At 31.0% G+C, this 21,734-nt stretch overlaps 3 protein-coding genes and 2 long non-coding RNA genes across 5 annotated transcripts; 4 read left to right on the top strand and 1 right to left on the bottom strand.

The window, feature by feature from the left end:
• The first annotated feature begins 3,980 nt into the window (after positions 1 to 3,980).
• LOC100257837 (uncharacterized) lies at positions 3,981 to 5,780 on the top strand. The gene has a single exon (XM_002268166.5). It carries the CDS (start codon positions 4,321 to 4,323, stop codon positions 5,599 to 5,601), a length of 1,281 nt encoding a protein of 426 aa, XP_002268202.1. The 5' UTR covers positions 3,981 to 4,320; the 3' UTR covers positions 5,602 to 5,780.
• A 5,122-nt stretch (positions 5,781 to 10,902) lies between these two features.
• LOC132254409 (uncharacterized) lies at positions 10,903 to 13,926 on the top strand. Its single transcript, XR_009466693.1, has 3 exons — positions 10,903 to 11,316; positions 13,402 to 13,457; positions 13,575 to 13,926. It is a non-coding gene; the product is annotated as an uncharacterized LOC132254409 (long non-coding RNA).
• LOC132254578 (uncharacterized) lies at positions 13,927 to 16,120 on the top strand. Its single transcript, XM_059740470.1, has 10 exons — positions 13,927 to 14,150; positions 14,257 to 14,397; positions 14,491 to 14,571; positions 14,668 to 14,848; positions 14,970 to 15,056; positions 15,183 to 15,378; positions 15,476 to 15,560; positions 15,640 to 15,717; positions 15,809 to 15,907; positions 16,028 to 16,120. Exons 1-10 carry the CDS (start codon positions 14,025 to 14,027, stop codon positions 16,118 to 16,120), a joined length of 1,167 nt encoding a protein of 388 aa, XP_059596453.1. The 5' UTR covers positions 13,927 to 14,024.
• Positions 16,121 to 16,280: 160 nt separating this feature from the next.
• Positions 16,281 to 16,729, top strand: LOC104880608 (uncharacterized). The gene is made up of 3 exons (XR_786814.2): positions 16,281 to 16,318; positions 16,428 to 16,503; positions 16,603 to 16,729. It is a non-coding gene; the product is annotated as an uncharacterized LOC104880608 (long non-coding RNA).
• Positions 16,730 to 19,237: 2,508 nt separating this feature from the next.
• LOC104880614 (uncharacterized) lies at positions 19,238 to 21,573 on the bottom strand. The gene is made up of 3 exons (XM_019222566.1): positions 21,246 to 21,573; positions 20,693 to 20,754; positions 19,238 to 20,521 (listed from the first exon to the last, which is right to left on the bottom strand). Exons 1-3 carry the CDS (start codon positions 21,571 to 21,573, stop codon positions 19,238 to 19,240), a joined length of 1,674 nt encoding a protein of 557 aa, XP_019078111.1.
• Positions 21,574 to 21,734: the final 161 nt, after the last annotated feature.

The raw sequence follows: 21,734 nt of genomic DNA on the forward strand, positions 1-21,734 counted from the left end.
CTTAGATATTGTTTAAATAGGTTCATTATACTTAGTGGGTGTTCAAATGATGTCTGAAAAAAAAATCAAATTCCAAAAATACTTAAAAATTAGAAAAGGTACGAAGAATGTGAGAAATCCTCACATTCTTCATATCCTCCCCATTGTTCACTTCTTTGATGTTTTAAAAATTTTTTGGGACTTCATATGGCTTAGATATTGTTTAAATAGGTTCATTATACTTAGTGGGTGTTCAAATGATGCCTGGAAAAATCAAACTCCAAAATACTTAAAAATTAGAAAGGGTATGAAGAATGTGAGAAATCTTCACATTCTTCGTATCCTCCCCATTCTACACTTTTTTGAATTTTTAAAATAATTTTGAGAATTCGTATGGCTTGAATATTGTTTAAATAAGTTCATTACACTTAGTGGGTATTCAAATGATACACGAAAAAATAAAACTCCAAAAATAGTAAAAAATTAGAAATCCTCACATTCTTCGTACCCTCCCCATTTTCCACTTCTTTGATGTTTTAAATTTTTTTTTTTTTTTTTGTGATTTCATATGCCTTTGATATTATTTAAATAGGTTCATTACACTTAGTGGGTGTTCAAATGATGCAAATTAGAAAGGGTACGAAGAATGTGAGGAATTTTCACATTCTTCGTATCCTCCTCATTCTCCACTTCTTTGAATTTTCAAAATAATTTTAGGACTTTGTATGACTTGGATATTGTTTAAATAGGTTCATTACACTTAGTGGGTGTTCAAATGATGCAAATTAGAAATGGTACGAAGAATGTGCTAATTCCTCATATTCTTTGTGCCCTCCCCATTCTTCACTTCTTTGATGTTTTAAAAATGTTTAGGGACTTCATAAGGCTTAGATATTGTTTAAATAAGTTCATTACACTTAGTGGGTGTTCAAATGATGTTTGAAAAAATCAAACTCGAAAAATACTTAAAAATTAGAAAGGTTACAAAGAATGTGAGGAATATTCACATTCTTCGTACTCTCTTTATTCTCCACTTCTTTGAATTTTAAAATAATTTAGGGATTTTTTTATGGCTTGGATATTGTTTAAATAGGTTCATTAGACTTAGTAGGTGTTCAAACGATGTCCAAAAAAATCAAAATCCAAAAATACTAAAAAATTAGCAAGGGTACAAAAAATTAGCTTGGTTCATTATCCACTTATTTGAATTTAAAAAAAAATTGGGACTTCATATGGCTTAGATTTTGTTTAAATAAGTTCATTACGCTTAGTGGATTTTCAAATGATGTTCAAAAAAATCAAACTAGAAAAATATTTAAAAATTAGAAAGGGTACGAAGAATGTGAGGAATTTTTACATTCTTCGTACCCTCCCCATTCTTCACTTTTTTGAATTTTAAAAATAATTTTGGGACTTCGTATGACTTGAATATTGTTTAAATAGGTTCATTACACTTAATGTGTGTTCAAATTATGACAAAAAAAAAATATCAAAATCTAGAAATACTAAAATACTAGCGAGGGTACAAAGAATGTGAGGAATCCTCACATTCTTCATACATTCCCATTATCCACTGATTTGAATTTTTTTATTTAAAAAATGGAACTTTATATGACATTGATATTGTTTAAATAGGTTCGTTATACTTTGGCGGTGTTCAATTGATTTCCGAAAAAATAAAAATACAAAAATAGAAAAAAATTAGCAAGGCTCACATCCTTCGTGTCCTCCCTATTCCATGCTTATTTGATTTTTAAAAAATTTTTGTGACTTGATATGACTTGAATATTATTTAGATAAGTTTATTACATTTGGAGGGTGTTAAATGATCCCCTTCAAAATCGAAATTTACTAAAAAATAAAAAAGGAGTATGAATTTCCATATTATTACTAATTTACCTTTTTCGTATTTTCAATATTTCAACCAATTTTTTGTGTAATTCAATTTAAACATTAAGAAATAATTTATTTATATATTTCTCCATTAATAATTAGTACACAATTAATTTAATTTTAAATTAATATATTTTTTAAAATTTTATTTATGTTTTTTTCCCATTTTTTTTCACTTCATAAACCAATTATATTGCTTTTCACACTTCAAATATTCATCCAATTTTTTCAACAAATAATTTGAAGTTAAAATAAATTAAATTTACTTTACCTTAATTTATAAATTATATCACCAAATTAATTTTTTTTTTTAAAAATTAATTTATTTTAAATTTAATTTTCATCTTTATCACTTTATATTACAAAAATAAATAAATTGCAATTTCATTTTACAAAATTTTCTTTATTTTTCCGCTTCACAAAAAAAAATTCCAAAAGGAAATAATTGGTCATTGTAGTAGAAGTTAACAATATGAGCTGTATGGGATTAATTCCCATGGGAGGGTAACGTAAAAGAATTTGTTTTCTTTTATTTTGTATTTATCTTGCATGTCATGTCTTAATCTATTAGACTAAAAAGGTAGGTATGGTATGATTTGACACTAAGTTGATTATACTTAGTGGGTGTTCAAATGATGTCCGAAAAAATCAAACTTGAAAAATACTTAAAAATTAGAAAGGTTACAAAGAATGTAAGGAATGCTCACATTCTTCGTACTTTCTTTATTCTCCACTTCTTTAAAATTTTAAAATAATTTCGGGATTTTTTATGGATTGGATGTTGTTTAAATAGGTTCATTAGATTTAGTGGGTGTTCAAATGATGTAAAAAAAAAAATCAAAATCCAAAAATACTAAAAAATTAGCAAGGGTAAAAAAAAAAATTAGCTTGGTTCATTATCCACTTATTTGAATTAAAAAAAATAAAATTGGGACTTCATATAACTTAGATATTGTTTAAATAAATTCATTACGCTTAGTGGGTATTCAAATGATGTTCGAAAAAATCAAACTAGAAAAATACTTAAAAATTAGAAAGAGTATGAAGAATGTGAGGAATCTTCACATTCTTCGTACCCTCCCCATTCTCCATTTCTTTGAATTTTAAAAATAATTTTGGGACTTCGTATGACTTGAATATTGTTTAAATAGGTTCATTACATTTAGTGTATGTTCAAATTATGCCAAAAAAAATCAAAATCCAGAAATACTAAAATACTAGCTAGGGTACAAAGAATGTGAGAAATCCTCATGTTCTTCGTACATTCCCATTATCCACTTATTTGATTTTTTTAATAAAAAAAATGGAACTTCATATGGCCTTGATATTGTTTAAATAAGTTCGTTATACTTTGACGGTATTCAATTGATTCCCGAAAAAATAAAAATACAAAAATACAAAAAAATTAGCAAGGCTCACATTCTTCGTGTTCTTCGTATTCTCCGCTTCTTTGATTTTTAAAAAATTTTTGTGACTTGATATGACTTGAATATTGTTTAGATAAGTTTATTACATTTAAAGGGTGTTAAATGATCCCTGAAAAAAAATTCTAAATTGAAATTTACTAAAAAATCAACAAGGAGTATGGATTTCCATATTATTACTAATTTACCTTTTTCGTAATTTTAATATTTCAACCAATTTTTTTGTGTAATTCAATTTAAACGCTAAGAAATAATTTATTCATATATTTCTCCATTAATAATTAGTACACAATTAATTTAATTTTAAATTAATATATTTTTTAAAAATCTATTTCGGTTTTTTCCCATTTTTTTCACTTCATAAACCAATTATATTACTTTTCACACTTTAAATATTCATCTAATTTTTTCAACAGATAATTTGAAGTTAAAATAAATTAAATTTACTTTATCTTAATTTATAAATTATATCACCAAATTATTTTTTTTAAAAAAAATTAGTTTATTTTAAATTTAATTTTCATCTTTATCACTTTATATTAAAAAAATAAATAAATTGCAAATTCGTTTTCCAAAATTTTCTTCATAAAAAAAAATTCCAAAAGGAAATAATTGGTCATTGTAGTAGAAGTTAACAATATGAGCTGTATGGGATTAGTTCCCACGGAGGGTAACCAAAAAGAATTTGATTTCTTTTATTTTGTATTTATCTTGCATGTCATGTAATAAAAAGGTTGGTATGGTGTGATTATCCTATTAGCTTAAAAAGGTATGTATGGTATGATTTTGGTAACGTGGCATAACCCTTCTCTATGTCCATCTTCCATCTTCTGCGTTGGAATCAACGTGGCCCATTCAGGTAAGAACTCTCATCTCCTTCCGTGTTTACCGTTCCACACTACAACAGACGAATTGGGATCAGTTACGGCTCTCCCTTTGGGCGATACCCACCATCTCCTTCCGATCTTCTCTTTTTCTTTCTTTCTCATCGTTCCCTTCTCTTCTTCACTCCCAAACGGACACTATGCCTTCCTCTCTATCTTCATCTCCCTCTCCGGACCTTCATCTCCAAACCCTCTTGGCCTCCGCTCGTCCCTTCCTCCGGGGCGAGCTTGAAGCCGTCCACCCAAAGCTGCCTTCTCTCATCTCTGTTCTCCGATCAGTGGGCGCAGGCGAGTGCTGGCACAAGCATGGAAGTTTCCTTGAACATCTATTCGACATGTACAAGATTCTCAAGCTCTGGAAGGCCCAAGAATCGGTATGTCTCTGCGGCCTCTTCCACTCTGCATACTCCAATTCCTATGTCAACCTCGCCATCTTCGACCCCTCCACCGGCCGCGACACCGTCCGCGCCCACGTGGGCGATGCGGCCGAGGAGCTCATATATTTGTTTTGTGTCGTCCCGCGGCAGCCCCTCATCCACGATGATCTCCTCTTCCGGTATAGTGACGATGAGCTGGTGGAGCACCTCAAGGCTTCGGAGGTTTCGGTGAGGAATGCTAAGGAGGGCGGTGTGTTTAATGGAGATGAGGCTTGGAGGAAGAAGGTGAATTCCCTTGTTCCTCCTGGTGGGGTTACGGTGAAGCACATCAAGACTGGTGAAGATGTGTTGGTGTCGAGAAGGGTTGTGGCCATTTTCGTGATGATGACAATGGCTGATTTCAGTGACCAGCTTTACGGGTTTCAGGACGCCTTGTTTGACAATTCTAATGGCCAACTTGAGTTTTCTGGCAACAGCTTTGGAGCTTTGTGGCCTGGGGATGGCAAGCCTGGTCTGTGGTTGAATTCAATATCAAGAATGGGTGCGGTTTACTCATTGCTAGTGAGGGAGGAGGAGATTTTCATCGAAGAGAGGAAAAGAGTTGGTGGGGATCAAGTGGTGAAAGGCCGAGATGAGGAGTTAGAGCTTGTGATACCACCGGTTTTGGAGAACTGCACGAGGGTTTTGGGCGCAGAGGAGCAAATAGAAGCAACAGATCTGTATTGGGAAGCTGTTTGTGAAGGGTCAAAGAGAGGGTTGGATTGGGCTGAGAAGTTGTTGGGGAGGTGTGTCGAGAAGAACCCATTTGTGGGGGAGCCACATGTGGTGTTGGCTCAGATTTACTTGACAAATGGGAGGTTTGAGGAGGCCGAGAGAGAGGCTGAGAAGGGGCTGAAGCTCATGCTGGAGTGGGGGAATCCATGGGACAAGAGGATGACTTGGGAAGGATGGATTGCTTGGAACAGGGTTTTGCTGATGAAGGCTAAGGAGAGGTCATGGCCAAACACTTCTTGGGGCATCCTCAACTTAGGGCTTGTCAAGTAAATCATTGATGCATACAACACATTTAGAAGACCATCTTCCTCTTCCATCTGATTTATGAATCTACCGTGAATAAATGCTTTTAATTTTATTAAACTATGAATTGTGAAGCAATCAAAAGATGATGGTTGTGTTTGAGTGCAGGTCATTTTCTATGAATAAATTAATGGTTGTGTCAAGAATTAGGCATGTCTTCTACTAAAATATTGGAAGTGATGCACTATTTGCCCGTTTCCTAGTTTGGTTGCTTTGTGAATGGTGGGTGGGGAACCTCAATGGTAAATCCAAATGCAAGAAAGAACGGGACATGTATGGCCCATAGATCCTCAAAATCCGTCATTGTCTGCGTGTTAGTGCTCTTTTACAGCATGTGCAGTGTATGGTTGCCTCTCCATGGAAGTTATGACCCACTTTCCTTTCTATAAGCATTCCCTTCCAAAAACATCTAAGGATCTTGGTTTTTCTTCGCACAGAACAAAATAAAAAGAAAATCATATGAGATTGAAGATAAATGAAATAAAATAAAAGATTATGTAATTCACAAGTTAGTAAGGTAATCACATGCATATTTAAAGTTAAAACAATACACGCAATTTTCTAATAAATAAGTAAATAAATAAATAATTAAACAAAACAAATATAATTATTAAATGAGTAAATAAATAAATCAAAACAATTCAAACATTTTTTTATTAAGTCAATAAATAAATAAATAAAACAAAATAGATATAATTATTACACACATGCAATAGAAAAAACTAAATGTTAAAATGATGCGATAATCAAATATAAAAAATCAAACTCACATAATTAAATATTGAAAACTCACCTCAAGCAATCAAAATCAAGCCATATACTCACTCAAACCCGAAAACCAAGCAATCAAAATGAGAAATGAAACCTAAGTGAATTGAGCCTAGTGAAGTTTCTAAGTAATCCCATCCTAGAAAATGTAACCAAGTGCCCTTAGTGGAAAGTGTCTAAGTAATCTAAGTGGAAAATGTCTGAGTAAGCTAAGCTTGAAATTTAACCTAAGGTCCACCTAAGTGAGTTAAGTGGAAACACAACTAAGTGAAACTTAATGTAAGCTTGAAAGGCAGCCAAGGTCATGACAATGAGGGTTCAAATGAGCCCTTCAATGAAGGATTCCTAAAGATGGGCCAGAAAAAATAGGTCATATGAGTGTCAATATGTCACCAAGGGACGACTACAAGTTAAGAGAGAAGCAAAGGAAAGCACCTAGTATCACATGTGCTAAGATAACAAAATGGATGATCTATAACAATATTGTACCATTTTCCTTTTCAACTAGGGATGGTAATGTTGCCCAAACTATGTGCCAACATTTGGAGACAAAAAAAAAAAAAAAAAAAATCGCCTCCCAATGCATAAAGAATCCTTTAAAGACAAAATAATTTCGTCTTCTAATGAATTCTTACATCTCCAAATAATTAACCATCATTTTTTAATTCATTTCACGACAAAAGTTACGAATTTGCGTCACAAAAATTTTCGTTGAAAAATATATTTGGTTATAATTTTATTTTTTGTAACAAGATAAATAATTTTAGAGATGAAATAGTTTGTCTCTAAGAGTTCATTTCATATTTGGAATATGAATGAAAGTAAGAACATAAATAAAGGTGAATTACAATAATACATAAGAGAGGGAATTTTTTAAACATATTATCATAGCATTGGGGTATTTCCTACACTCAACATAAAAAATCTTTCATACCACAACATCTATCACTTTGGTCTTTTTTTTTTTTTTTTTTTTTTTTTTTTCATTTTTGAGAAATCAAAAGTTGTTTTTTAGACTCAATAAGAACTTATATGTTTGTTTGTCTAATAAACGATCATTAATACCACAAAACTTGACACTTCAGGCCTTACTTGGATTGACTTTTAAGAAGTAAAAAGCTTTATTTTAAGCTTAATAAGAACTTTTATATCTATTTGACTAATTTTATTTAAAGAGCTTATGACTTACAAAAAATATTAACATTAAAGTTAGCAAAATATTACTTTTTGTAAAAACTTTATTTTAACTTCTACAAGAAGTTTTTCATGTTTGATAAAACTTTTACACTACTAATATCACTGTTTAAAAATTATGACTTTGATTTTAGTTTTAGTTTTTTGTTAAAACCTAAAATAAAATAAAAAATTATGCCCTTTATCTTTATGTGGAGTAGGATTAAGTGTCTAGGAACTAAACTAGGCTTAGCACAATATAGTAAGCATAACCTACTTGTCATTAATGATAGAAGAAACAATAATACATATATTAAAGTTGTTTTATTGAAAAATTTTATTATATATACAAATTTTAAAACTCATTACTATTAAAAATGATGATACATCTGTTAGGATAGAACTCTTAAAAGCATGACATGATGTAATAAACTTTTGGTTTTTATTATTTATTTAATAAAATTCTAGTTCACCTTTATCTATCATATTTCCACGCCTTATATCTTGTAAGCATTCTAGTTTGTATCTTTTGCATTGTACATGACTTGGGTGCATTAGGAGTAGCACGGAAGATCTAAGTCATGGGTTCTTTGTAAATATATGACTTGTTCATAATCGGTTCATGGGTCTAGGTAACCCATTAGAAGATGTAGTGCATCACCTCCTAATTAGAGGGAGGACTGGTCTTGGCTATTGGGGTGAGTCTCTTATGGTAAGTGCACTGGTGTGTATGGTCGCACATTGGATAAGACCTATGGTGAGTTATGACTTAAGACTATCAAGTAGTTATGATATCACCAAGTTGCTTCATTGTGTTGTCTCTCAACCTTGAGAGAATATTGAGATTGTACTGAAGTTAGTAGTGACTTTGACTTACGGATAAGATCGTAAACTGATCATGTATTCCTTATGGATTAGGTCACTATTAATAGAAGTTGGTAGCAATAGATATTCTCAATAAATGCACTATGATATCTCTTGGGATTGAGACAATGTGACCCAATGGGTGATCTTAAGGAGATGTGTTCATGGAAACTATGGTAATAGTAGTTTCTTAAGTGAAACTTGACATAAGCTCTTTGAAAGCTAAAATATGTCAATTGAGCACACAATAGAAGGATTTGTAATTCAAGGATGGTAGAGGTAGTCTTGAAAGGCCGATAGTTTTCACCTTGTTAAACTACGAACACTAGTTCATAGGGAGACTGAACACAATGGATAGCATGTCACAAACCCGAGCACTTGGCGTCTCGTTGTTATTTACATAGAATACTAGAGTTCAGTTGATTCTATGTGGTGGGATGTTGAATCAACTTCAAAATTGGATTTTGAGGAAGTCGATATTACTATGAGCTCATATACCTTGTTGGCACGGGTTATGAAAGTTGAATTGACTCTACGTTCACTTTTGTGCATAAGGGCATTTTGATAATTATGCAAGGTTGCACAAGATTAAGTGAACAAGGTCTCTAGATTATGCTAATTGATTAATTAGTAGGTCTTGTCAAGTTAATTAATTAATTAGGAACCGTTTTGGGTTAGATTAAGTGACTCAAACCCTTAGTGGGCTCAAGTCACCTAAGCCCAATAAGAAGCCCTATAAATATCGCCTTAGGGGTTAGGGTTCTCATAACCTTTTCTAGAGAGTTGTCTTCCATTTCCAGAGAGAGAGAGAGGCATTGCCTCCACTCTCTTTTCCATCCTCACCAAAAGTGTGTCAAGATCAAGATTCGAGTCATCGAGCGAAAAACTTCAGGTTTACGAGACTTCTGCGATTTCATTCTTCATCTTCAACATGTGAATTTGATTCGGGAACACCTAAATTTGAGGTATGGTTTTCATTAATACTTTTCGAATCCCTTTAAAGTTTAAAAATTCTTTTTTGTTCGCTGAGCATAGGATTTAAAAAAAGCCTAGGATAATTATGCATGTTCTTGACCTAATTCGGGTTTGGGAAACTAAAATATCTGGGGTCTTCCCATCAATATTTAGTTTGAATATATTGGAGGAAAAAAAATAATGATATTTAGACAACTATTTTTTATATAAAAATATTAATAATTTTATTTATAAATTTATATTTTTCTTCTACTTAATTAGTATACAAAATATATGATAAGATAATTAAAATTAACTTTTTACTTTTATTGAATAAGGGTTCGTTTAATTTTTATTTATTTTACTTCTAACTCATTGAAAAGACAAAATTCAAAATAATTTTATTGGTAAAGGTGAAATTAACTTAATTACTTCTAGAGGTGGTATGCTCGACCTATTTTTAAATACAATTTTTAATTAGTATATTTATTTATGCAACATAAATTATTTTACTATTGGTTTCCAACACCATTAATAAAAAAAATGTCACCAATTAATTTTTAAAAAAAATACAAGAAAGGAAAAAAAATTACCATTAGGTTTTTGACCTATTTGAACATTCTTATCTACTAGTAAGAACATTTTGAAGGAAATAAAGAAAACATGAAGGCTCCAAGTACTTTAGAAAAATTCCAAGTTTCAAACAAAATAACACTATTATTGATATTTTTCTCTTAAAATCAAGAGATTGATGCTTTTATTTTTTATTCACTAATCTCTTTTTGATGATCATTTTCTTCACCAATGTCATAAGCACAATTTTTTTTATAACCAAATTAAGGTTTATAATTTTTGTACATATCATACTCGTAACCATCATAAGGCATCACTCTCTACTTTCTTGCCAAACCAAAAGATACATATGAAAAATATGTAAATACTTTCCACTTTTTCTTTTACTAACTCGATGGTTGAAATGAAATCTAATAATTTGATACAATATATCTATGAGATACAAATTTATCAAAACCCATAAATATTGAGAAAACTCCATAAAATGATAGAAGAAACAACAATACATATATTGAAACTATTTTATCGAAAAGTTTACTATATATACAAATTTAAAAACACATCACTATTAAAAACGATAATATATTTGATTTGAATATATTGAAGAATAAAAAAAATTATGATATTTAAATAAGTATTTTTTATATGAAAATATTGATAGTTTTATTTATAAATTTATATTTTTTTGTATTTAATTAGTATAAAAAATATATAATAAGATAATTAAAATTAACATATTTATAGTAAGTTTATTTCAATTAATTAATAATATAATATATAAAAGATATTATAATGTACTACCGCAATGTCACATGGGCAAGCGGAAGAAAAATAAAGGGAGAATTACCCTTAAGGGTAGGCTGGGGAAAAAAATGACTGAAAAGGGTGGGTAAGTTTGATAATTCCTTTGAAGGCCTTATATTTTCATTAGACTAATTTACCCTTGCTCCATTTGGATCTGCCTCGATTTTTCCTTTCATTTCTTCCATTCTTTCCCAAACTTACACCCCCCCTTCTTTCCAAATCCTCAATTCGAAACAAACCCTAAATTCCTCGAAACAAGCATAGAAACACATAAAACCCAAAACACACAAAATTTCACCTCGAATCGACGGCCTCCGACTGCACAGTCTTCTCCACTTCATCCACAGCCGAATCAGCCCCTGCGTGATTCCTCCTCAACCACTGCTGCTGATTCTGCTGCTGAAACTGCTGGTAACTTTGCCCTACATTCCTTTGAAAATCGACGGCCTCCGACTGCACAGTCTTCTCCACTTCATCCACAGCCGAATCAGCCCCTGCGTGATTCCTCCTCAACCACTGCTGCTGATTCTGCTGCTGAAACTGCTGGTAACTCTGCCCTACATTCCTTTGAACGTATTGTTGCTGGTTAGGGTTCCGATATTGAAAATTAGGATTGGGGCCGCTAGGGTTTGCGGTCCCCATTCCGTACTGTTGATGGGAGGTTTTCTGTAAATTTTTTGGTGTTTTAATGTTCGTGTTTTTGCAAATATTAAATATTAAAATATTAATTTTAATATTAAAATAGCTTAGATTTTATTTTAATTTTTCTAGCATGACTTTGTATAATCTATTAGTCTATAATTTTAATTTCATTTCATTTTCTTAGTATATCTTTATTCTTTAATTTTTCAAAATTGTTGAGGAATGTGTTTTCTTAAACTTAGAAAAAATCAAATTAAAATAGAATACGAATAGTGAAAAGAAAAAAAGATCCCTGAGAAGAACTTGTGGAAAAAAGATTTAGGCAAGAAAATGAGAAAATTGGAGAAAGAAATGAACTTTCCCTTCAATTTTTTTTTACCTATATCAAATATCAAATTTGATAATCAATTCATATTAAAAATCATATGGTAACGGTGAAAGGTTATCGAAATTTTTTTCATACAATTAATTGATAAGGTTAATTTTATTGATCTTTTATGAGATTTTGATGAAATACATCTAACTTTCATTAATTTGAAATATCAATAAATATTTTTTTTAATTCAAAATAAGAAAGATATTTCTTAAATTTTCAAATTATTGAGAATCAATTGTATTTAATTAAAACATTCGAAGAAGAATGACAACGAAAATTAACCTTTTCAAGTATCACAATTTTACCTGAATACTATGAGGCAAAAGAAATCGGGCACTGTTGCTTGTGATCTTTGACACATTCCGTGTGATGAGGTGCGAGAGGCAATCTCCAAATAAAGCCTATTTCTATTTTCTACCCATTTGCTATTTCTACAAGGAATTTGGTGAAAAAGGAAAGTTGTTGTCAGCACCCCCACCACAATTATTAAAGGTTTTTATTATTTTTTTGGGTAAGCATTGAGCAACAATCACGAAATTATATTTAATACAAAGAAAATATTAAATATTAAAATAGCTTAGTTTTAGATTTTATTTTAATTTTTCTAGCATGACTTTGTATAATCTATTAGTCTATAATTTTAATTTCATTTCATTTTCTTAGTATATCTTTATTCTTTAATTTTTCAAAATTGTTGAGGAATGTGTTTTCTTAAACTTAGAAAAAATCAAATTAAAATAGAATACAAATTTGATGGGTTTGATGTGTCATTGTTTAACGTGAAATCATTATGTAATTATTTTTGGTTTTTTTTAATGGTTGGAATTTGGGGTTTGGCGTAGGTTTTCGATTATGCTGGGATTTTGAGATGGCATTTTCATGTTTGGGCTGAGATTAATTTTGGTTTTTGAAGTTATCAAATAGTGAGGTTTTGCTCAATATCCACTGGGGTGTTTTGATTTGAACACTTTTGGGCATGTGCATAATGGCTTAGAAAATGTTGGATTGAAACATTAGTCACTGAGTTTAATTTATTTCCTTTGATCTTTGGAGGAATATGTTTGTATTCCATAGATTTGGGAAACTTGTATTTTTGCATTTAATATATTAGAGAATTTTGAGGTGGTGTTGGTGCTTTTCTTGAAAATGGCATTGTAACCATCTACCCAATCTGAATAGAGTAGGACTAATTTTTGGTTTCACTACGGTTACTTTGATTTTTTTCATGGGCTGTTTGGGCATGTGTTTCTTGGTTTCAAAAGCTCAGTTTGAACTGAAGATGTGATAGGTATCAAACATTGGGAATTTGATGTTGACAATTTCAGTTGGTCCAAGGAATATGCTTTTGTTGAATAGATTGGTGGAATTGAGCTAATGTTGATTCTCTTGTTGAAAATGATGTTGACAATTTCAATGGCTCTGTGTGTTTTTAGTAGCATGTATGTAACTGTATTTGGGATCACTAATAGTAGTTAAACCAAAATAAATAATAGTACAATACAAATGCCCTACATTTACAATACAAGTGCACTAGAAGTACAATATATTACAACATTACTTGATTCATTATACATTTAATTATGACAATTGATTATTTGATATAAATTCCATAGTGCAGTGTGGAGTATAATACATGGATAAAAGGAAAAAAACAATACAATACAACCAGGTTTGAACATTATTTTAATTAGTATTCTTTTATTTTGACTATATTAATGTTTGACATTGTTGTTTAATTTGACCGTTTTAATTTTAATATTATATTATCATTTATTTACTTTTACAGGAGATCAAAATAAATAGTCGATGCTCCAGCAAAAAACTTAGACATCTACTTGATGAGCTAAGTGATGAAAAGAAGAGTATAATTCAACATATTGGCTTTGGTGGATTACTTCAGCTCTCTTCCACAGAGATAAGGCATAGCTTATGTAGATGGATAATAACTCATTTCAATATAGCCCACTGTAGGTTAGACATAGGACAAGAAAGACAATTTCCAATAACTTGTTCTGATGTAGGTGAAATTCTGGGTATTCCATATATTGGTAGGAGGCTCCTACTTTCACCTACCAATAGGAATAATAGGATGGAAAACCTATCAGATCTTAGAGAGAGGCTGATTTTAATGGAAGACATGGTCGAGTTCAAAAAATTGTTTATCTTCTTCTCATGTGCTACATTACTTGCTCCAACATCAAAGTTGGATGGTAGTCATGAGTTGTGGTGTACTTTGATGGCTGGAGACTTTGACATCAATGTTAATTGGGGTCAATTTGTACTTGACACACTGGTTGCTGGAATTAGACATTTTCGATTGGGTAAAGGCTCATGGTTTACAGGTTGCCTTATTTTTTTACAGGTAGATACCTTTTTTTATTAAATGCTGAAGGTTTCCATATCATTTTCTATGTTTTAACAAGTCTTTTCTAAATAACGTATTGATGTGTGGAATATTTGTGTTTCAGCTTTTTTATGTAAATAAATTTTACATTCCAACCATGTTGGTGCCACGTACCATCCCAATATGTGCAGCGTGGACTGATGACTTGATGAAGAAAAGGGTGCATGCCGAATTGCATGATTATGGTGATTATGGACTAGCTGATGTAAAAGACAATTTTCTTTCAACATTTTCGTTTATTTTCATATTTGAAAATTAAATTTATAAAAATTATATATTCTTCTTTTTATTATTGTAGGTTCAAGAAGATGAAAGGGAAGAAGATGCACATGAAGACCCTGGTAATCCAATAAATGAAGTTGAAGAAGAGACTACTGATGTGAGAACCTTCTACATCTATTCTTTTATTTAAAGAGAAAACCAAACATGTTATGCATAATAATATAAATCTTTGACACTTTGTACCATTTTGTAGGAAATTATAGCAGAATATAATGCAGCGGAGAGACAAATTCACCAATTGCTGCGAACAATGAGAGGAGCAATTGATAAACTAGCAAAGCGGCAGAATACAAATAAAACCCCATCATCTTCTCATCAAAGTAGAAGTCATAATCAACCTGATATCAATGATTCTTTCCCATCACCACCACATGGTAGTACGATTTTTATAGCACTCGTCATTATAATTTTGTATAACTTTTAATTTAATTGCAAATGTTGTATAATTTTTTTTTTGGGAAAATTAATTTTGGTTATTATGCATTCTGAAATTAGCTTATGGATCGCCACTGAATGATCGTTTTGCTGATGGTGAAGATAATGTAGGCCCATCAACCTCACAGCCAGCAGCGCAGCATAGCAGTATACTTTCTGCTTCTTTATGGTTTAATATCAAAATAATAACGAGTATATAATAATGGATAGTATTTCCTGTGCGTGTTATTTTCATTAATGAATTTTATTTTCCTTTATTTTCTATACATATAGTTGAGGATGAAGTTCAGATGAATGCTATTATTCCTTACGAGACTGGACATCCTCCAATACGTTCATATCGGCTACGTCGACATGCTACTGCCCTTCAATCACCATACGTGGTACAACCGTCAATCAAATTTTCAGCTTCTTCATCTGTAGCAAAGCAAGTTTTGGCATATGCATTGGACGATACACGTGATGAAAGGTAAGGTTGAACTTAATTTAGTATAAACAAATACAATTAAGATAGACAATTGAAATAATTAGTTTTAATTTCTAACATCATAATTATTTATGTGTAGCCAAATATTATGTTCCATGCACAATTTCTTCTTGACAAGGTTTGACTTGAAATGCTTGGGACCCGACAAATTGGTTGACAATAAGGTATTCATATTTAGTTATGTAAAGTTAGGATAAAATTACTCTAAAATTATATATCTAATTTTCATTAATTTACATGAAGGTTGTAACCATGCATTGTCGAATTTTGAATGGTATGGATAAAGAAAATAGGAAGCATTTCTTATCTCCAAACTTTGTGGTAAGATATGTTGTAAGAATTATAGATTGGTTTTCTTGTTTTACGTAGATTGTTTTAATCTAATGTATGGTTTATAATTTTTTTATTACAGTCTGATGTGGAAAAGAAGAGGGGTTTCTTATCTCCAAAATACATATGTGACAATTTATGGAAATATTTCAAAAATACTCGGTTGTGCACATATGAACAGGTTTTATTTAGTTTAATAAAAGTACTTTGTAGTTGGATATTTTTAAGTATTGTGCAGAAAATACATGAACACAACTAATTTGATAAAATCATTGTTTTTCTTTTTTTTTGTTCCTTGTAGTTGTTCATACCAATATGCAGGAAAAATCATTGGTATTTAATAATTTTGAATATTCATGCGAAAAGAATCGAGTTATTGGATTCATTAATATAGTTATAGTCCAATTACTTATGTGAATCGTTGTCATTATTTTTTAAAGATGTCCATATTTATAATTGTATATTGTGTTAAGGTGAACGTTTTGTCAACTGTCATTGGGATTCAAGAAAGAAGACCATCAGTGGACATGACAGAATTTGAATTTGTTGTTCCAGAATTTGTTGTTCCAGAAGTTGTCCAACAATTGAATCCGTAAGTTGCAAGATTTGTATTCCTCTTTAACTATGGAAAGCAAATCAGGTTATAAATTTACTAATTTGATACCCAATTGACTTAAAATTTCCTTAATTACTATTTGCAGAACGGATTGTGGCATATTTGTAATGAAGTTTATGCAATTATGGAGTAACGGTGGAATTTCTCGTGCAATTGCAAATGTATTATATTGTGGTGAATAATATATATATATATATATATATATATATATATTTATCGTTAATTTTTCTTAATATTATATTATATACTATTTTGTACAGGACAAGGTCATCAAGTACAGGGAAAAACTCCTAACACAACTGATAATGTCTCCAGAAAATGAAGTCAGGGAAAATGTCTACCAGGCTATGGATCAGTGATGTTGTAATTTTTTTGGTTTATAGTTGTTGATATTTTTTTGGTTTAAATATGATATCACTAATATTTAAATTATATTCCAGTTTAGGCATGTAATCTGTGAAACCCTTTTTGGGTTGACTAATGGAAACTATGGAGTACGTTCTTGCAGGTTATACAGGGCTAAGAAATTCCCTGTTATCCTGATAACACTGCATGGCAAGTGGAGAAGCCCCACTGCCAGTAATTATTGTATGGTATATGTGCTGCTGCAGTTTTAATCTGTATATAGAGTTACTAAAGGATGAACATAAGATGTTTTGTTATATGATCCAGCTTAAATAGATCCATTGTGTACTAACTGCCCTCATGAGATGGACAATATTCTTGTCAATATTATCTACATGCAAATGCATATTCTTATGTAGCTGATTTTTGCTTCAATTATTTCAATTTGTGAACAATATACTTTATTGTTTTATGAACAACTAATAATGTCTCCAGAAAATTTCTCTGAATTGCTGTAGGCATCATTCATCAACGCCATCACTCACTTACTCACTTGTTTTGATGGGTCTTTTAATTATCTTAGTAGAGGAAAAATAATTTAAGCTCAGTTTGGTTAATATTTTTTAAACTAATTTTTATTCTCTTGAAAATATATATATATCTGAAATTAAGATAATAGGAAAAAAATTAAAAGGAAAAAATAAAGTATTTTTAAAATTTATTTTTTAATTAATTTTTACTTACTCTTGTCATAATTGTTTTAAAAAATAATTATACAAATATAAAAAAAATCAAAAATAAAACATAACATATACAAATTATTTTTAAAATACATTCAAAAACAAAGAAACAAACAAATATTTGTTTTATAAAATAATAGATAATAGTTTTCAAAAAATTATTATAAAAAATTGTTTTTAAAAATTATTTTCAAAAATAAATATCAAATAAGGTCTTAAACTTTGTTTGATAACTATTTTAAAAAATAATTTTATGTTTTTTAAAAATATATTTCAAATAACTAAAAAAAGGTTTTTTTTTTTGTTCTTAAAAAGGAAAAATATATATTCTTGAAAAATAATGGTATAAATATAAAGAATAATTAAAAGTAAATCATTATATATAAAAGTTATTTTTAAAATCCATTTAAAAATATAGAAAATAAGTTTAAAATATTTTAAGTTTCAAAGTGATTTTTATTTTATAAAACATAATGATTTTTCAAAAATTACTTTTAAAAACTGTTTTATAAAATCAAAACAAAATCTTATCCCTTTTTTCGGAGATCTCTATATTTTCTTTCCCCAGCAGTCCCAAAATTATACCTATGCACCTGCATTTTTATACTATGCTTGTTCCCAAAAATTAAGCCCATAAATTAGTTCTAGCTATACCCATCAATGAAATGACAAATCAACAATAAAAATGGCTCCACGAGAGCTGGACAAAGTGGAGTTCACAGCAATACATTGATAACTGTAGGCATTGCACTGTCAACTCATCATTTCCCAAACTAATTTGAGGTTACAAAAAAAAAAAAAAATTATTGAACCATTATATATAAGAAATTGGTAATCAACCCAAGAAATTGGACTTTATTTAGTCAAAAGATTGCATTGTTAGTTTATGTTGTAATTTATCATACAGTTAGTGTTTTTTTATCGTAATGTTAGTGAATTTATGTTGTAAATGTAATTAAAAATGTAGGCAAAACTGTGAACTATTATAATTAAAAATCTAATACAAGTCCACATAATGGAGATAAATAACCTATTACAAATAACTCCAAATACAAATACATCAAAGTACAATACAATTAAGCATTACATATATAATCCAAAACTTAATAGACATGAAGTAAGTGTATGATTAAGCAATTTTCAAACATAGAACAAAAAATAAAAGTAGTCCTACTACAATTACTTTCTACATGAACTCAATTCTTGTTAAAATATGTTTAAAATCTTCATCCACGCCATACATTCTTCTTTGAACAACCTCTTCTGGTTCTTGGTAGGTGTTGTCATCACCATTTCCTTCCGGGAATGCCCATTTAAAGAAATGACAGTCATCTCTAGTATTTGCATATTGACAACAATAATATAACCTATTTGGGTTATCCTTTGATTCAGAGATTCTAACAGTCGCCCTCTGTCTGGGTGAACATTTACACATACAGTTATGATAAAGTAGATATTCACCATTTCTAGTATTACCTCTTATATTTCTAAATGAAGCACTTGAAGATGCCATGATGTAACCTGTATTTCAATGGAAAACAAGTTAAACAAATGTAATGAACATGTACAAAGTCAATAATGATCTTCAAAATAACATTAAAAACATGGTTATAAACCACCCTAAATAATGATAAGATCATAAGTCTAAAATAGTGACATATTTAATACAAACATCTTTGTCATGACAATCAAGTAAATAAGTAAGTTCCAAAACAAATTCTTACAGATTTTCATTTCATAAACCACACATATCATCACAATCAAAATAAGATAAAAAGTAGCATGTCACCAAACAAGCATAACATTAGAATCATGGAGCGGGTAATGGATTTTTGCATGAAGCTCGATTATGGCCTGCAACTTGACATCGTGAACAGAAGATAAGCCTTTTTGAACTAAATTGAGACTCTATTCGACGGTGTCGAGGCCTTCCAGGTGGTCGTTTTGAGCATGGAGGTTTAAGTGAAGGATATAAGCGACCTTGAGCATCACGAACACATCCATCAGCATCAACTATAGGCATGTTGTGATTTGGAATTGAATTGAAGTGTCCAGAATATATCAACTGTTGCACTGGAAGCTTGAAATATGAGTCAACATATTCATAAACATCTTGTTTCATCTGGCGTATTGCTGCACATGCATTCTCACAAGGTATTCCGGCCATTTGCCAAGCCTTACAAGTACATGTACGCTCTCTCAAATTCACGTCTACATATACTTTCATATTGAATACCTTAAACACACCACCAACATAGGGATATACAGGCAATGATCCACTCTTTATAATGTTTTCCAACAGCTTTTCCTCGGTCTTTGGGCCAATTGCAGCTTTCCAATTTTTTGTAGAACCCATATGATCACATGCTAGATGAGCAAACTTATCCATATGTGTCATTACTAAGTTGAAAATTGTGTAATGACGTTCCTCCTTCAGCCAAGCATTGAATGATTCAGCAAGATTAGTTGTCATCTTATCCCATCGTTTTTTGGCAAACTTTGACATTGCCCAATGTTGTGGATTGTTCTCTTCAACCCACTTCGCTAGGTCACTGTTATATGTCTTTAATTTTTCCATGGCTACAACATAATCATCATCCAACCTAGCATACGCAACATTATCAAGTAGCAACAATGCATCCATTTTACATTTTTTTCCTTTCATTCTATGTTTCGTCACATAGCTACTAAAATTCTCTTTCACATGATGATAACAATATGCATGATTTTCTACTCCAAAAAGTTGAGAAACACTATGAAGGATTGCTTGATGCCTATCTGATATTATGACTACCTCTTTATCTTGAAGTATGCCCTTCAATTTCTGCAAAAACCATAGCCAATCCTCATAGTTTTTTGAACTTACCACACCAAATGCAATTGGGAACATGCCATCATCAGCATCATAAGCTGTTGCAGAAAATAAAGAGCCCCTATACGGTCCACTCAAATGAGTTGAGTCAATTGCAATAACAGGTCGACAACCCATTAAAAACCCTTGAATTGAAAAAGAATGTGCAATGAACAATTGCCAAAAATGCCCATCTTGTCTGCTATATTCAGCAATCGTCCCTGGATTAATGTCTACCAATCTCTGACATAACCATGGCAACAACATATATGAGTTTTCTGGAAGACCATATATTCTCTCTTTTGCCATTTCTTTGTATGTCCAAGCTTGCTTTTAACTCAATGAAACACCATACCGACTCCTGAAGTCTTTGCAAATTTGACGGGGCAAATACTCAGGGGTTGGCCTTATTACTTGCTCTATGATACGAGCACCTCTCCTTCCCCGCATTGAAGGTTGGCTTGAACACTCAACATCTGCACAATGATTGTGTACATCAATGAAGATGTTAACCTTCAAAATTTTGGTAGTGCCTACTGAAATAGCAGTGATTTTCCAAGGGCACCCATTCACTAAACAGCACACAGATATTCGCTTTGGAGAGTTCTTTTTGAATTTGTATTGAAATCTACCAACTAATGACATCGTATATAATGCATTTCTAAATTCATCTGCATTAGGAAAACTATGCCCACTCCTAATAATAGGTTGAGGACAAAGACTTAAATCATGTGGCATAACTTCAGTTTCTGCACATCTGGACATGAAGCCTTGAGAAAGTCCTAAATTAGACTCATTGTTTGCTTGACATGATGCAACTGAATTGTGTGTTTCCTCCGTACTATTGTGACTGCATATTATAGCACACTTAGTTAATTAATATTAAAACCACTTTGCATTATGGAATTAATGACAACTAATACAAGATATATCACTTACCAATAATCATTTTGCACATTAACTATACCTCCTTCAACTTCTACTCTTCGAGTCCGTTTTAATACATAAATACGAGCATAATCATAACTATGGGATAACATCATATGCATGTCCTCATCATCATCCAACTGTTGAAGTGCAGATGGATCAAACTCAAGGGTGTAATGAAATGTATATCCATTTGAATTAATATCCAACCGTTCACATGCCTTTGAAACAAATTCAACATATGACATCCTTTGTCCAATGTACATGCCTTTTTGTTGTCCACCCTTGTATTGTATTTGTTTATCCTCCTTAGGTACAATCTCCCCTCTTTCATGAAGGTAGCCATAAATGGAATTTTCCAAGTCCATTTACCAATTCAGAAGTACGTCTTCTTTCACCGACAATCAAATCAATCTATTTCACAATATTACAATCAATGAAAATTGAACAACAAATACAAAATAAACAAATGAAAATTATAATCAATTGAGAGACATATTTTATATAATAAATAACAATATTTGTTGTA

The sequence above is a fragment of the Vitis vinifera genome, chromosome 10 (assembly GCF_030704535.1).
Source record: "Vitis vinifera cultivar Pinot Noir 40024 chromosome 10, ASM3070453v1".
Classification (NCBI taxonomy): domain Eukaryota; kingdom Viridiplantae; phylum Streptophyta; class Magnoliopsida; order Vitales; family Vitaceae; genus Vitis; species Vitis vinifera.